The 17,656-nt window shown below is 35.1% G+C and overlaps 1 protein-coding gene across 2 annotated transcripts in view; it reads left to right on the forward strand.

The window, feature by feature from the left end:
* Positions 1-16,852, forward strand: part of NBN (nibrin) — a 48,681-nt gene extending 31,829 nt beyond the window's left edge. For both annotated transcript variants that reach the window (XM_036830741.1, XM_036830740.1), the window contains exons 11-15: positions 1,790-2,225; positions 7,731-7,886; positions 9,167-9,280; positions 15,470-15,519; positions 16,687-16,852. In XM_036830741.1, coding sequence (XP_036686636.1) covers positions 1,790-2,225; positions 7,731-7,886; positions 9,167-9,280; positions 15,470-15,519; positions 16,687-16,717 — 787 coding nt within the window. In that variant the 3' untranslated portion in view covers positions 16,718-16,852. The remainder of the gene's footprint in view (positions 1-1,789; positions 2,226-7,730; positions 7,887-9,166; positions 9,281-15,469; positions 15,520-16,686) is intronic.
* The last annotated feature ends 804 nt before the right edge of the window (positions 16,853-17,656 follow it).

The following is a 17,656-nucleotide window of genomic DNA, read 5'->3' on the forward strand; positions in this document are numbered from 1 at the left end:
TTTAATCCATTCACGTTTAAGGTAATTATCGATATGTATGTTCCTATGACCATTTTCTTAATTGTTTTGGGTTTGTCTTTGTAGGTCCTTTTCTTCTCTTGTGTTTCCCACTTAGAGAAGTTCCTTTAGCATTTGTTGTAGAGCTGGTTTGGTGGTGCTGAATTCTCTTAGCTTTTGCTTGTCTGCAAAGCTTTTGATTTCTCCATCAAATCTAAATGAGATCCTTGCCGGGTAGAGTAATCTTGGTTGTAGGTTCTTCCCTTTCATCACTTTAAGTATATCATGCCACTCCCTTCTGGCTTGCAGAGTTTCTGCTGAGAAATCAGCTGTTAACCTTATGGGAGTTCCCTTGTATGTTATTTGTCGTTTTTCCCTTGCTGCTTTCAATAATTTTTCTTTGTCTTTAATTTTTGCCACTTTGATTACTATGTGTCTCGGCGTGTTTCTCCTTGGGTTTATTCTGTATGGGACTCTCTGCGCTTCCTGGACTTGGGTGGCTATTTCCTTTCCCATGTTAGGGAAGTTTTCGACTATAATCTCTTCAAATATTTTCTCTGGTCCTTTCTCTCTCTCTTCTCCTTCTGGGACCCCTATAATGCGAATGTTGTTGCGTTTAATGTTGTCCCAGAGGTCTCTTAGGCTGTCTTCATTTCTTTTCATTCTTTTTTCTTTAGTCTGTTCTGCAGCAGTGAATTCCACCATTCTGTCTTCCAGGTCACTTATCCGTTCTTCTGCCTCAGTTATTCTGCTATTGATTCCTTCTAGTGTAGTTTTCATTTCAGTTATTGTATTGGTGATCTCTGTTTGTTTGTTCTTTAATTCTTCTAGGTCTTTGTTAATCATTTCTTGCATCTTCTCAATCTTTGCCTCCATTCTTATTCCGAGGTCCTGGATCATCTTCACTATCATTATTCTGAATTCTTTTTCTGGAAGGTTGCCTATCTCCACTTCATTTAGTTGTTTTTCTGGGGTTTTTTCTTGTTCCTTCATCTGGTGCATAGCCCTCTGCCTTTTCATCTTCTCTATCTTTCTGTAACTGTGGTTTTTGGTCCACAGGCTGCAGGATCGTAGTTTTTCTTCTACAAAAAACTTCTTGATTGGTTTATTTAGGACCCTGACGTTAGATTAGTATTATGAAAATATCACTCTAACTGTTCCAGTTCAACATGAATCCAGTAAACTAGAGAGCAGAGACCCAAGTTTTTGTGCCCTCTGTGGGCCTCAGTACAGTTTAAATGAGTCAGGTATTCAGTACTCATTGAATGAATGATACAGTATTGTATAGAATACCCTTAGTCATATATTCACATATTACTTGCAGTATATAGTTTATACTGTATTCTGGATTTAGCCACTTTGACTTACTATCTTGAATCTAGCTCTCATTAACCCATCAGGTTTTAGTCCCAGGGTAATTTTTCCATGTCCACAGGTTCCCTTCATTATAAAGTAAGCTGTTGTTTTCTGACAAGTCTTTTGTATTTTATATTTTTCTACCTTTTCCTCCACACTGATTCATCAACTACTGTAACTTCCAGCAAAGAAGATAGACATTTCCCTATTGTTTAAGTCATGGAATTGACCAGTCCTATCAAAACAGTAGAGTGTGTGTGAATTATGTACTGTTTTCAGATGTCTGTTTTTTTTATTTCTGGTGAGATTGTTAATCAGTAAAACCAAGAATATTGTCAATTAAATGAAGAAGGGGGTGTATACTGCCAAACTAAAAAATTACTTAGCTGTGTTCATTTTCTGTTTTTGTTTTCTTCTCTCCTTTTTTGAACCTAAGGGAAAGGGATGAAGAAAATCAAGAAATGTCTTTATCTAAATCAGCAAGAATAGAAATGTCTTGTTCTCTTTTAGAACAAACACAACCTACTACATCCTCAGTATGGAACAATAAGGAGCAGCAGAATGAGCCTGTGGAAAAAAAACCAGATAACTCGTATGCAGATGTAGATTTAAAATCCACTGTGAAAAATTCTGCCAATAAATCTCTCTCTACAGAAAAACTAAGATCAGAAAAAAGAAAAGAAATTGATGATTTAGCCATAGAAGATGAAGTATTGGAACAGTTATTCAAGAACGCAAACCCAGAGTTAGAAATTGAAGTGAAAGTTCAAAAACAAGAGGAAGATGTCAATATTAGAAAAAGGCCGAGATTGGATATAGAAAGAAATGGCACTTGTAATGATGAAGCAATACCAGAAAGTAACAAAATCTCTGTAAGTAACTTTTTTTTTAAATTTTTATTTATTTATTTATTTTTGCCTGTGTTGGGTCTTCGTTTCTGTGCGAGGGCTTTCTCTAGTTGCGGCGAGCGGGGGCCACTCTTCATCGCGGTGCACGGGCCTCTCACTGTCGCGGCCTCTCTTGTTGCGGAGCACAAGCTCCAGACGCGCAGGCTCAGTAGTTGTGGCTCACGGGCCTAGTTGCTCTGCGGCATGTGGTATCTTCCCAGACCAGGGCTTGAACCCGTGTCCCCTGCATTGGCAGGCAGACTCTCAACCACTGCGCCACCAGGGAAGCCCAACATTTTTTAATAAGAAGTATTGCAAATAGGAACTTAGAATGTTAAAAAGTACTTGAGGTATTTGTATTGACAGTATGAGCAGTCATGATGTTTATTTGGGGGAAAAAATTAGTATCTTCTACACCCAGTATTAAGTATAAGCATTTGTTGGTTGATAGGGTAAATGTTAAAAATACAGTGATTCTTTGACTATATATAATAAATGACAACAAATAAAACTTACTCATGATTTGTTTTTTTTAAAGAATCAATTTTATTTATTTATTTATTTATTTTTGGTTGCATTGTGTCTTCATTGCTGCACGTGAGCTTTCTCTAATTGCAGCGAGCAGGGGCTACTCTTTGTTGTGGTTGTGGTGTGCGGGGGCTACTCTTCATTGCAGTGCACGGGCTTCTCACTGCGGTGGCTTCTCTTGTTGCAGAGCACGGGCTCTAGGCAGGCGGACTTCAGTAGTTGTGGCGTGCAGGCTCAGTAGTTGTGGCTCTTGGGCTCTAGAGCGCAGGCTCAGTAGTTGTGGTGCACGGGCTTAGTTGCTCCACGGCATGTGAGATCTTCCCGGAGCAGGGCTTGAATCCGTGTCCCCTGCATTGGCAGATGGATTCTTAACCACTGCGCCACCAGGGAAGGCCCCATGATTGTTTTAATAGATTTCCAGGCTGTACTATTTTATCAGACATTTGGCCATGATGATAAGTATAGGAGGAGCTTTAATAGAGTAAACAGGCACAGAGAGATGAAGAAAGTTAGTAAAAACAAAGTATTTACTAAATAAATTTTTAGGATAGAACATGTATAACATCACTAGGGATTTTTAATTTTCATTTTTATCTTTAATGTTCTGTCCTCTTTTCCTGAATGTTAGTAATTTGTCTTACCCTCTTTGGTCTAAGAGAACTCTTTAGATTATTTTGTATTTTATGCATCATTAAGTTGCCTACTGTTGGTAGACTGGTTACCTCATTAGGTGAGAGCACAGGTACAATGATTTGATAAGCATTTGTTGAGAACCTAGTGTGTATCAAGCACTATATAAATCTATAACTACTATTGAAAAATCAAAATATATGTCCTGTTTAGCCTATATACTGGCATCTTCATATAAGGTAGAAAATCCTCATTGTTTGTTATTCCTTATAAGTGAATACTTAATGCCGTTTTGTGGACCAGCTGCATCAGAATCACCTGGTGAGCTTTTTCAAAATAGGGATTCCCAGACCGAAGCCCCAGAGATCCTGATTCAGCACATCCAGTTTTCTTCCCAGAATAAGTTCCCTCAATGTATTGGTTAAGAATTACTTTTGCTGTCTTTAAAAATTCTAAAATCAGTGGCTTAAATAAGATAGGGCCAAGATTTACATGCTGTATAATGATATCAGGGAATATAATTATTTTATTTTGCTCTACGATTCTGCAGCATAATTTCCTTTGTTCTTATTTTACTATTTTAGAATTCATGACATTCTGAATAAAAATATGGTACAACATAAATATGTTGTAGCAGACGTTTGGAGAGTGAATAGCAACTCAATTGTGACACACTTCTGGATATACTGAAGTTAAATCACTGTATTTTAGCACTGTACTTTTTTAGTAAGAACCTTGTTAACAAAAGTAATTTTGCTTTCAATATAAGATAATTTTTTTAAACTTTTTATTTTGAAATAATTGCTGATTCATATGCAGTTGTAAGAAATTATATAGAAAGATTCCATATACCTTTCACCCTGTTTCCCCTAATTGTAACATCTTGCAGAACTTAAGTATAATATCAAAACCAGGAAATTGACATTGATATAATTCATCAACCTTACTCAGACAGTGTGAAATTATTTTTAATTCTTTCATTTTTACTGTTTTAAGAATTTGTTGTCTGAAGGTCCTTGTGGATACTCGTGGATTGAAAGAATTACACTTAATTTTTCTAGCTACAGAAGTGATTATCAGAAAAAATATTTCGTAATCCTTTCATTTAAAAAACTTTTTTCAGTTTTAAGAAGGCAAAAATGTCATACTTCTCTCTGGCATTGGATTCCTTAGCTGTATATCAGAAGGGCATTTTCTAAAATATATTGATGATAAAACTACCATTTTTCTATTTTGGGATTAAATGTGGATTCTAGCATGTCTGTAAGATTTACTATAAGCTGAAATAGAAAGCTATTGGCTAGATACCCCTGCTAGGCATTTATCCTTGTGTAAATGACAACTGTGTCGGGGTCTTGGCCTTACTTTCAATTTCCCAGTCTCCATAAAATGCAAACATGTCTCCATATCCTTGTTAACATTCCTCCTCTTAACAGCACCCCCTGTCTACAGAATATCTCTTCTTCACCTCTTTCCACCCTTCTATTCTAAATTAAGGTTTCCTCTTCTCTTACCATATAACATCTTTGAAAGCCTGACAATTATACCTACCACTTACTGGATACCATCATGCTATTTATAGCAACCTGCAGTGAAGTAGTACTATACACATTGAACAGATGTGGAAACTGCAGTGGGAGTTAAGTAACTTGCCAAAGTGACTTAGCTAGGTTTTGACAACTGAGATGAAAATGCAAGGTCCACCCTGTTCTTTTGGCTGTTTCTTTTGTCAGGTTCCTCAGAATGTCATTCATTCACTTATTTATTCTAGGCATTGGGTATGCTAACCTGAAAGGCAGTCTGAGAGAATAAGTTTGATAGGCCTTTAGGAGGTAGAATCTCTAAGACTTGGTGATTGACTCAATATGAGAAATGAGGAGAGAGGAAAGAGTGTAGAAGTCCCAAGCTTGCAGTCGAAGGGTCTGGGTAGGCTGTAGTATGATTCTCTGAGATAGGAAATAAAAACTTGCTCAAGAGGTTAAGCAAGTTTGAGGGAGTAGGACAGGATGGGGAAAATGTATGGGGGAGTAAAATGTTCTGATTGTAGTAACAACTTCCAGTGGGTAATGTATGTGAAAATACTCAGTAAAAGGGTGCATGGTAGGCTTGGAATCGAAATTTTTAATCTTACTACTGATAAATAGCATTAATTTTCTTTAGTCTCTAAGCAAGCACAGAGTACATCTTGCTTTTTCTTTCTAACTTTCTTCTTATTAAAATTTTTCTGAATTTTTCTTACTGAATCATTGAAAATTTGATGTAAAATGATATGCCCCCCTATTGTATCCAAAGGAATTGTAGTTTTTATTGGAAGTATTAGAAAGTTATCTGTGTAATATACTTTTGTCTAGTACGTGGTCTGGATATATGAATATGAAGGATAGTATGATTTTATACAAGGCAGTCTCCATAAATATCTTGAACAATTAAAATAACTCTTTCATCTTGGATTAAGGATGACTTAACATTCAATTCTAAATAAATTTAGATAGACTTCTTTAAAAATGTGTTTTTATTTTTGACTGTAAAAGTAATACACGATCATGTAGAAATATGAAAACTAAAGAAAAACATTACAGTTTGTTGATAATCCTGCCATCTGCAGATAACCATAGTCAATATTTTGGCACTTTCTCTTTTAAATCTTATTTTTCAAATTGGACTCAAATGTTAATGCAATTTTATAACCATTTTAAACTCATTTGTATTATGATCATTTCTCATATTACATTCTTTAAGTGTATAACCTGTATGAACTTAAATTGCTTCTTGTTCTTTACTCTTATAACTCATATGACAGTCTTTTTCTATGTGTATTTCTAGTCTCATTTCATAGTTTCTCTAGGAAAGATGCTTGAAAGTGAAATAACTGGGTCAAGAGCATGAGTATCTCTGAGGTTTTCAGAAAGATACCATCTTATAACTCTTATGAGCAATATTTTTTATTTCTTTAGCAAGAATATGAAATTCGGAAGAAGTGTGAGCTCAAGAATCACTTTGGTCAACTAAAGAACTATCTGTGAGGGATTTGTATTTCATTTTTATAAAGATTTGACTTGTATGGACCATCATTGCATCAATTTCTGTCAGTCTACATTCTTAGGATTAATTGATTTTCTTTCTATAATTTTGGTCTATTTCATAATTATGCCTCCTCTGGAAATGGATAGATCATATTATAACCATGGTATAGCAAAAAGAGTATGGACAAAGCCTGAGTGTAATTCCCTGCCCTCTACTCCATAGATAGTGACCTTGAAAACGTGATTTTCACATTTATGAACCTCAAGTCTTTTGTTTATAAAATCAGGTTAACACTTTTACAACAGGGTTGTTGTTTATATCCAAAAGAGTAATGAAATATTTGTAAACTCTAAAACAAAATACAAAAGTATTAGGCCATTGTTATTTTGAGTTCCTGATTACATTCTGTCACTGTTGCATGAACCTTTTCTTTTTACTTTTCCCTTTTTTCTTCTCTCCCTAAGAAGAAAAGGACTAAGACTGTTTTTATCTTAGTCCTATTAGCAACTTCCAAATGGATATATAGTAAAGCAGTTTAAAAAACTAAGATAGCCTTGAGCAGCTGTAAGAATGTGGATATGTAACTAGCTAGTTAGTTAATAGTAAGTGACATAAAGAATCTCTTCCATTGTTGTGGTCATCCATGTACAATGCTTGGTGTCAGTCTATTTATCTCTTGTAAAAATAAAATACAGTGTGTGTGTGTGAAAAAAAAAAAAAAAAAGAATCTCTTCCAGCAACAGGAAGGAATCTTCAGGCTGATTTAATAATTATTAATCTGGAATAAAAAAGTGGCTTTCAGTTAATGAGGTGGTGTGCCCAGAATTAATGATTGATTTTTTTGAGGTGTCCAAAATAATAAAAAATATAAATTATTGAAAATCCAAGAAACCTTAAACATAGTATAGAGAACTTCTAGAATGGATTGTATAATAATCTCGGTGTATGGTTTTAATGAAAAGAAGCAGACTATTTCTTGCCAAGAAAATGTATACAAGAAGATAAATTGTTTATTGGGATGATTTTTATTAGAATATGCTACTAAATTTCAAACACTTCATGGTTTTTTAGCCTTCTCTCATAGATGAGTGTGTTATAAATGTCTCTAAAGTTGTAGAGTACTTGAGTAATTTTCTGGTTTTGAAATAGATATGATTTGATTTCAAGTACAAAGTTCAGGTGCCAGAAATAAACCTTTTTTTTTTTACTATTTTTGCGGGTATTTGAACTTTTTTCTGTAAACTCCTAAATGACAAGTAATTTTCCTTTTCCTTCTAATTTCTTCTCTCCATCTTAACACCATTTAAGAACAATGATGAACTTCAGGATGATGGTGAGATGCTTCCAAAGAAGGTCTTACTGACTGAATTTAGGTCACTGGTGGTTCGTAACTCTACCTCCAGAAATGCATCCAGTGTAAATAATGATTATGGTGAACTAAAGAATTTCAAGAAATTCAAAAAGGTATGTATTCCTTTAACTAAAATATCACAAGAGGCCAGTGTTTGAAATGTTTTTAGAAATATGCTAACTAGTAATAAAAGCAGTTTATGTTGAAAAGTGATGCTATTTCTTCTGCTTAAAACAGTTAAAAACTACTAAGGACATAAACTGACACTTAAATGAATATATAAAACAAACTTTATTAAGGTTGAATTCTTTAAAGGATGCTGTTTACCTGGTTTTTTCTACCTTAAGCAGCAGGCTTTTGGCTGTATCGACAGTGTCCTCCTAGTTCTTTTTTTTTATGTCTTTTGGCCATGCAGCATGGCTTGCGGGATCTTAGTTCCCCGACCTGGAATCAGACCTGTGTCCTCGGTGGTGAACGCATGGGGTGCTAACCACTGAACCTCCAGGGAATTCCCAGGTCTTCCTATTTTCTAATATTGATCTGTGACTACCTGAAGAGGTTCTTTAACTTAGGACTTTGTGACGATAACAGATTTGTTCAAAATAACTGAGCATATTTAATAATGAAAACTAGGCATTTTATTATTACATGTGTATATTAAACAAAATATAAATATGTATACTGAATATCAGATCTGAGTTCCTCCTCCTTTAGGAACTGACAAGATATTTAAGAGAATATTTTTTTTCCTTTTTTTTTTTGCATTTTTGAATTTTATTTATTTTTTATACAGCAGGTTCTTATTAGTTATCCATTTTATACATATTAGTGTATATATGTCAATCAGAATCTCCCAATTCATCCCACCACTACCACCACCCCCCGCCACTTTCCCCGCTTGGTGAACATACGTTTGTTCTCTACATCTGTGTCTCTATTTCTGCCCTGCAAACTGGTTCATCTGTACCATTTTTCTAGGTTCCACATATATGCATTAATATACGATATTTGTTGTTCTAAGAGAATATTTCTGATCCAGTCTGTATTAATGCATGCTTACTTCATGTTCAATATCGTGTTACAAAATCTCATTGTTAAATCAAAATTCAAAAGACATACTAATTTTTTTAATTAAGTTACCAAACAAAAATCAGTAATACTCAATAAAAAGAAGCTTAACTGGATTGCCTGTAGTGAAAGAATTTGTTTGACTTTTTCTGTATATACTCAAATCAATGAAACAGCTCTATTTCCTCTCACACTCATTTTCATTTATAATATATAAACATCTTTAGTACTTATATGTGATTTACAATCTTTGTTTTTTTTAAGCTTTTTTTAAAAAAAGATTGTCAATTTTTTAGTGCATTTACCAAGGTTTACTATTTAACAGGTCAAATTTCCTGGAGCAGGAAAACTTCCACACATCATTGGAGGATCAGACCTAATGGCTCATCATGCTCGAAAGAATACAGAATTAGAGGAGTGGTTGAGGCAGGAAATGGAGGTTAGTAGGAAGTAAGACCCCGTAACTTGTTTGATTTGTATTTTGATCCCTTGTGATTTCCTTAGAGCAAATTCTTCTTAAAACCAAACTTAAGATGAGTGACCTAAGGTTATTCTTTCAGAAAAATTCCTGAGTTACAGAGCATTAAGATTAATTTGTACCTTTCTATAACACTTCATTAAAGGACTTCTAGATTTATTGATCATATGATATCCAATATGCCGCCTAAGCCTCAGGAAACCAAACCTCAGTTATAATGCTCTTTTGGGAAAATATGAACTGCTTTACAGCTCTCCATGTTAGAATGTGGTTTCCAAAAACTCACTGTTTTACAGCTATTGGCTACAAGTAAATATTTATAAACTACTATAATGAGAACTCACAGGGAAGAATACAAAAATATGCTTCTTTTACTTTCTCCCTGGGTGTTTTGAGTACTAGTGTATGTTATATAACAAGACTGTCCATGTGATCCATAATTCTTTCAACCCCTTACTTTTTTTAAACTGGTGAATTTGATAAAAATTCATTAAAGTTGGGAGCTTTTTAATATAGAAGTACTATGTGGAAGTTAAGAATTCAGAAACACATGACCATTGAATTGAGAGATAATCAGAGTCCGTATCCAAAGGTAGAAAGTCTTCTTCTTAGTCTTTGTATTGCGTGATTATCCAGTGCTACTGGAACCCAAAGGTGGGCTCCATTGGTCATCTCAACAGGCTGTTTGAAGTAGGGCTGTTTGGTAATTAGGGGGTAGGGACAATATCTCTTTCTTGCACTCTGATGTGACATAAGTTAAATCCCACTTTCTTCTCAATGTACCTTAGCTCCTTTCTGTATATTTCACTGCTTTGTTTCTTTGGATTGTACTTTCGTAATTTCTTCAGATTGTCTTCCAGTTTAGTACTTCTCTCTTCAGCTCTGTCTGGTTGGTATTTCATTCATCCATTGAGTTTTCATTCAACCTATTGGATTTTTTCATTTCTGGAAGTCTTTGTCATTTATTTCTAAATCTTGTTCCCTGCTGACATTTTAAAGTTCCTCTCTTGTATTCTTTTCCTAATGATACCAATACCTAAAGTGTTGATCTGTTTAATCTAGTTCTCTCTTATGGTGCCTTGTTTCCAAGTATGTATTTTGTGATCTTTGAATGTGAACTGCTCATTTTCCTTGGAACTTGATCTATGGGAATTCCTTAAGTCCTAATTTCAGGTTTATTTCCTCCAGAAAAGATATGTTTCTGTCTGCCAGTCTTGTTCTACCAATATGAGACTACTTTAATCTCTGCTTGTGATGTTTTTGGATCATTCAGGTAGTTAATGTATTTGGACCAGAAGCTTGGGTGAAGGCTGGCTTGTCATTATAAACTTAGTGAGATTTTTTATTTCTTTCTTTCACCCTGTCAGGGTCAAGATAGGCAGGTTTCTTTGCTGTCTCCTTTTGTGTTGTAGAGTTTGTTCCTCTTTTGCCCTTTAGTGCTGGAGTCTTTTATTCTATTTATTATGATTTTCTTTGATAATGCTCATTTCCCGTACAGACATCAAAGGAGAGCCTGGGTTTTTTTGTGTTTTGTAGATCCCCCCAGGGCAGGGCAAAAGCTGGCTTTGGTACTTGGTAACATCTCTAGATTTATATTTTGCTTTATTATGGGTTTAATGTAGTGTTCAGAAATTTGTTTTTAAGCATGCTTTTTTTAATCAAAAAATTGTTAGGTCACTCAAAAATAGGGTTGTCAGGATTTTTAATGGCAGAAAATGGAAGAATGAAGGTACCATCCTTCTCTTCTTTCTTTTTTGAAAGGATAACTGGCTTTATTATTTTATAAATGTGCATTCCAAATAATTATGGTAGTACCAAAAGAATGAAGAAGTGAAAATCCTAAGTACCCATTTAGACATTAAATACATAATGTTCCAGACATCTCTTTATTGAGGAGGAGTGGAGGCAGGGAGGGATAATGTAGGAAGGGAAGAAGAGAGATGGATAGAAGGAAGTAAAACTGAAAGCATTGATGAATTTGTATAAATGTTTCTTCCTTCCAGATAGTTCCTGAGATCCCTAAATAAGAAAAACACTATCAGGTTAGAATCAGTATTTGTTTCAAACTACGTATTTTGATTTTAGACACTGTTTGTTGGTTCCTGCTGTGAAGAGTGAGGAAATTATTTGTGCTTCCTCTACTTCCCCGCCCGCACCTCATGCCAGTGCCCCTTTTCCCCCTTTTTAGGTGACTTGCATGCCTACAGTATTCCTTCTTAGGCTTGAAAGTCAGTAACAGTCAGAATATATCTCAGTGTTGATCATTCTCCCTTCATTTTTCCCAGAGTAAAGTATGCTATTTTGATTTGTAGGTGCAGTTCTTTTTTATTTCAAGGAACTTTTCTATTACATCTTTAAAAACATTTTTGTATTTGCTGGGTTCTCTGCATTTAAGACATAACTCTCCTTTTATTAAATCACCTTTGCCCTTCACATCCTTTTCTTCTACATTCATTGTGGTTTTCTTAAGCTCTTTCAGTATATCAGAAATTCAGATTTCAGTTGTGTCTCTTCTGTTCCTCACCAGCTATGTTATGTGACCTTGAGGAAATTACTTCTTTATCCTTCTGTTTCCTCCTGTGCAGAATGGGAATAATAATAGTACCTCCATTTCACAGGCTTTTTGTGAGAATAACATACATACTACTTAATAAAGCATTTATAACAGTGGAAACAGTGTTAGCTATTTCTCATTTATTTAATTCTGAAATGGTGTTATTAGAGTTCTCAGTTTGTTTACTTAGCATTCATTCCCATTTCATTTCATTGTGTTTTTTCTATATTTAACTTTCTTGTTCTTATTTTATTGCTTTCATGTTCTTATTAATTTTATTTATTTTTTATTTATGGGTTATTATTTCTTTCAGACTAGGTTCTTTAACTGTCTTTTGCAGGTTCTATTCCAGTCTCTCTTTTTTTCCATCTGGATGTGGAGTGGCTTTCCTGTTTTCTTTTGCCTTGCAGCTATTTAAAGTAAGATACCCTGTCCAGATATTGTTTGCTGTGTGAAACATCATATGACATCTTATTGCAGGGTTTATTCTGGTTTATTCTGAAACCAGTTTGTGAGGCAAAAATTGAATGTTGTTGAAATCACTCCTACCCATCTTAGCTTGCTCATAAAGAACAGAATTATCCTGATGCCTCCATACTGTTGGTATGGCAACATGTTCAGTCAAAGGCACATTGCATGTCCCATCTAGTTTCTATTGCCTGAAAACATTGAATTGAGGAAAGGGGAGGGTCAGGTAAAGCTGTGTGCAGCTCTTTCTTGGGACTGGAATTAAATGTGTACCAGGGAGTATATCTTATCCCAGAAGAGAATAACCTACATTTTAGGTTATTTGCCTAATTTGTCAGGGATGCCTGGAGCCTATGCCTTTGGTCAGTGTCAGTCCCACTTACCTCTCCATGCCATTAGTCCCCTCCCAGCAGTCCACCAGCAGTTGTCTTCTCTTTCCTGCTCAGGCTACTTTTTCCCAAATTTGTATTATTAGTAGGAATTCTCAGGTCTGGACAGTTCTGTAGCACTTTTAAATGAGTTGGGGGAGGATTAGGAATCAGTTGCATTAATCTTTTGGTTCTTTGCACAGCCACCTTTTTGAAGTCTGTGGCGTGGGGTTATGCTCTTCTTGATTAATTATAGCTGTGGAGTTTTATTTGTTCTTGGATGGGGAGGAGTTGACAGAATGATGGTGCAGCTGCTGACTTTTTCCTATCTTTCATTTATTTCGTTAGCATTAGTAGAGAAGCTGTGTCCTAGATTTATTCTACCAAATCTCTCCTTTTTTTGCTAGAACAATTTTAGGTGCTCTAGGTAGGATTTGCTCTCTAAGATAATAGAGTTGACCTTGTTCTTCTACATGGCTGCAGCTTCTACATATAAATGTGCTACTGTCTTGATGTTTCCCTAGTCTTGCTCTAGCTGCTCTTCTATATTCCCTGCCTTTGTTCTTTTTCAGCCCTCCTTTTCTTCTTTTGCTGCAGACCAGTCTTAGTTTTCATAATCACTTAGTTCCCAAACTTTCTTTGAATATAGGATATTTTTATTCTGTGCATTAAACATAATAACTCTTTGACCTCTACCCAACCTGATTTGACTTTTGAAAGACTGTGATTTGTAGTTCTCCCAAGCCACTGAAAAATGCCAGTAATAGGAGGATTTCTGTTTTTTAGTACTTTTTTACTTAATGATTTTACTAAGATATATAAGATAAAGCTGATTTTTCTTTACTATATTAAACTTTAAAATTAGCATCCCTTACTAGGAAGCCTTTAAGAATATTTAGGAGAATGATACCAGCAGCTTTTTTGACAACTGCTTTATGAAAATCATGTGCCTTCCCATTTGTGTTCCGCTATACTTATTAGAAAATGTAAAAGATGTAATTTCAGTTTGACATTTCACTGTATGAATAGAAAATCATTCTATAAGTTTGAATCCCTGCAAGTCTTCTTCTAGGCCCTTTCCAAAGACTCAGAAGCAGTGTAACAGCCTGGTTAATAGCTGGTGCTTTTATTCAAGGAGACCTGGTCAATCCCAGTTCTTCCATATGACAGTTTTTTGATTTTCTACAACGTACTTAACCTAAGTCTCTGTTTCCTTATTGGTTAAAATTGGAATAATAGTGTAAAAGTAGTAATGAGATTATATGAAGATTAAATGAGTTCTTTTTAGAAACAGTTTTAAGATAGTATCTGGAAATACACAAATGTAAATTACAGTAAATGGTATCTGCATTCAGAGAACTTACAGTTTTTTAGTGGAGATGTGATATAAATAATTATAACAGAAGATAGAAATTGATGAACATCTAGGAGTCACCTAGGTAAAGTTCTGTGGGAGTTCTTCATAGCAGGCTTACTTTTTTTTTTTTTTTAAGGGAACGCTATTTATTTATTTATTTATTTTGGCTGTGTTGGGTCTTCGTTTCTGTGCGAGGGCTTTCTCTAGTTGGGGCGAGCGGGGGCCAGTCTTCATCGTGGTGCGCGGGCCTCTCACTGTTGCGGCCTCTCTTGTTGCGGAGCACAAGCTCCAGATGCGCAGGCTCAGTAGTTGTGGTTCACGGGCCTAGTTGCTCCGTGGCATGTGGGATCTTCCCAGACCAGGGCTCGAACCCATGTCCCCTGCCTTGGCAGGCAGATTCTCAACCACTGCGCCACCAGGGAAGCCCCAGACTTACTTTTAAATGAAGAGAATTAGAAAGCCATTGTTAAAGAGGGGAAGAACATGTTCCTTGATGCATAGTAGACACTAAACAATTATTGAGTGAATGCACCTTGAAAGATGGTCAGATGTGGAAAGAGGAGGATACTGTATAAAATTTTTTTCATGAACAAAAGCAGAGAGGGTCCCAGTATATTTGTTAGGAGGTGAGCCTGGTTTTTTGTTTGTTTTGTTTGTTTTGTCTTTTTGTGTGATTCAGTTTAACTGGCATACAGGGTTCACGAAGAGGAGAGTGGGAAGTGATTGAGGAAGTATAATGGAGCCAAGTTATGAAGAGCCTTTCCCACTTAAGAGTCAGACTCAAGAGTTTGTGTTTTCTTTGGTAGGTGGGAGAAGTCATTGAAGGGTTTTGAATGGCACATGATAGGATCATAGCTGGACTTTAGGAATATGCACCCAGCACAGGGTATTTCCAGTCCTAACTGTCAAAGGTGCTTTAAGAGTTTGGTGAGTTTGTGTTTTAAATTATTTTGTGGGTGAGGTGATTCAGCAGCGACTTCTGAGTCCTGATTTGGGGCTGTGAGGAAGAGAGCCACTTTACCTGCAGAGCTGCTCTGGTTGAAGGTGGGGTAAATATTGCCCTCTCAGCCACTCCATCAGTGGTATGATCTCAAAACACTGAAATTTCATTTAGTAAAAGCGTTCTCCTGGAAAAAAATGTTTAAAAACTCAACAAGCTAGCAATGTATGTGTTGGTTGCCTTTGAGAGGAGATTGGCTGGAGAAAGTTGTTTAATTAGAGGACTTTTGCAGTAATCTTGGCATGAAGTGAATACGGAACAGACCTGTTGAATGGGCAAGAAGTCATAGAGGCAAAAACTTACAGATCTGGTGACCTCTGGGATGTGATCACCCAGCATGGCAATTTCATTAACTATATTTTCATCACTTAGAAAGTTTTTGAAACTCTGTTAATTTTGACAGGTGCAAAATCAACATGCAAAAGAAGAATCTCTTGCCGATGAACTCTTTAGGTAAAGTTTAATTTCAGCTTTCTCCTGAATCTTTGTATATAAAATTCAGTTCTATTGATAGAGTTTAAATATTTGTTTCTTCTATCCTTAGAAATAGACACTTTAGTACCTTCACCGAAAGAATATTTTGTCTTGTTTTTAATATAGGTATTTCTTTTTACTACTTGAGCACCTCTTAATTGGGTTTACTGGATATATCTTCAAGGTTTGAGCTTAATTCACTTATACTGTATCACAAGATATTTAAAATTTATTTGGGGCATTTAGGCAAAAGAAGGTTCCTGAGCTGGGTGAGTTTGGCTGATAAATTTGTGAGATTTTCAGCTCTGAGTAGAATTATGAATGAGTGGGGTTTTGAAATAAGACAAGTAAAATACCAGACCATTTGTTAGTTTTATTTGGCACATACATAAAAATAAGAAGCTGGATTAGAGTTTCAAAGCAGGTTTTTGTGGGAGGGTTAGAGGAGTTATAATGGATGATTATAATTTAATTCTGATTTAACATTTTCAGCATTCCTGCAGACCCAACAAACATTATAATAATTAGCTCGCAAATATTCATAAACAATATTGTAGGTAGATACTGGCTAGGGGAGAATAACGTTTTCCCAAGAAATACTGTATTTTTGAGTCTGTTTTGTAACCAATTTGATTCTTTAATTTCATTATTGACAGTGTGAATCATTGATGAAAATGTTGACAAATGGTGCTGATTTTTCATAAGTACAGTCAGATGGGAATAGTTGCCCAACTACATTGTTTGTTATAGGAGAAGACTTTATAACATAATTATATTTTAGGTTCATTATGCTCTTGGTGAAAATGGTATAATTTAATTTGAGAGTGGAGAGGTCTGTTTGCAGCCATCCTGGAGGAAGTATAAAAACATGCATTAATTTTTAAACTGTTGTTTTCATTAATTATTTTAGTGCTTTTACAGTATTTTTTGATAGTTTTACTTTTACCAAATATTCATCAAAGCAACATCAAAAGGATAAATGACAGTAAAAATGTCAGTGCTTAGTATCTGATCCCAAGGATAAAATTAGCATTCTCATTTCTGTTTGCAAAAGTGTGTCTCTATTTTGAAAGCCCTTTAACTTGAAAAGTAAAAAGGAATGCTGTCATTTATCTAGATATCATTTAACTGTTTCTTTCTTTGCAGATACAATCCTAATGTAAAAAGGAGAAGATAACAGGGTTTTATGAAGAAGCCATGGAAAAACATTTCCTATCAAGTATATACGTCGAGTTTCCTCGGGGATACATGCATATAGTGTATAGAAGATTTAAGTTTATGCCCTAAATTTGTTAAATAAAATGAACAAAACTCCATTTCTTTTGTGTGTGACAATTAGTATTGTTTATTCTGTTTTCAGTCTTTGTTATCTAATCTTTTATAATAATTTTTTTTCATTTTTAAATGGTACTTTAACTTATTGAATAGTTACTGTGGTCACAGTTCAAAATTCTAAAAGTATAAAAGGGTAAAAGAATAAAAGGTCTCCCTTCTACCACTATCCTAGCTATTCGTTTCCCCTCCTCTGAAAAAATCCATGACACTCATTTCTTATGAGTCTCTACAGAGATTTTTAATGTCTTCAAATTTCTCTGCATATCATTTTTCGGTAATTTCCTATAAAATTGATAGCATAATATATACAGTGTTCTGTACCTTATTCTTTTTCATTGACTAGATTGGAAGGTTATAGTCATATCAAAACATAATTTTTTTCTGTTTATTATTTTTTTCTTTTCCATTTTGCCATAGTCTTCCCTGAGCTGAAGTAACCCAAGTGAAATGGATTTCAGTGTTGAAGATGTCACCCACATATTATTCTAGTACTGGAAATGATAGTGGAAGACTTCATCAAGCTTGTGGATAGATCTCACTAGAATGAGATAAGACCTATTTGGTGCTCTTACTGAGCTGGGTGTTTTGAGCCTTTTAGAATCCTATTTTTTGTATCTATAAAGTAGAAATGGTAAGGTCGTCTTCTTTCTACCTTAAAGGGAGATGGTAAGAAAAAGAATGTCTGTTTCCAAATTTTGTCATATAGACAGCTTTGGCTGTACATTATAATATAGGGTAAAGTCTTTTTATCTCCTCTAAGGACTGATGCATTTTGTCTTAG

Source organism: Balaenoptera musculus, chromosome 17 (assembly GCF_009873245.2).
Source record: "Balaenoptera musculus isolate JJ_BM4_2016_0621 chromosome 17, mBalMus1.pri.v3, whole genome shotgun sequence".
Taxonomy (NCBI): domain Eukaryota; kingdom Metazoa; phylum Chordata; class Mammalia; order Artiodactyla; family Balaenopteridae; genus Balaenoptera; species Balaenoptera musculus.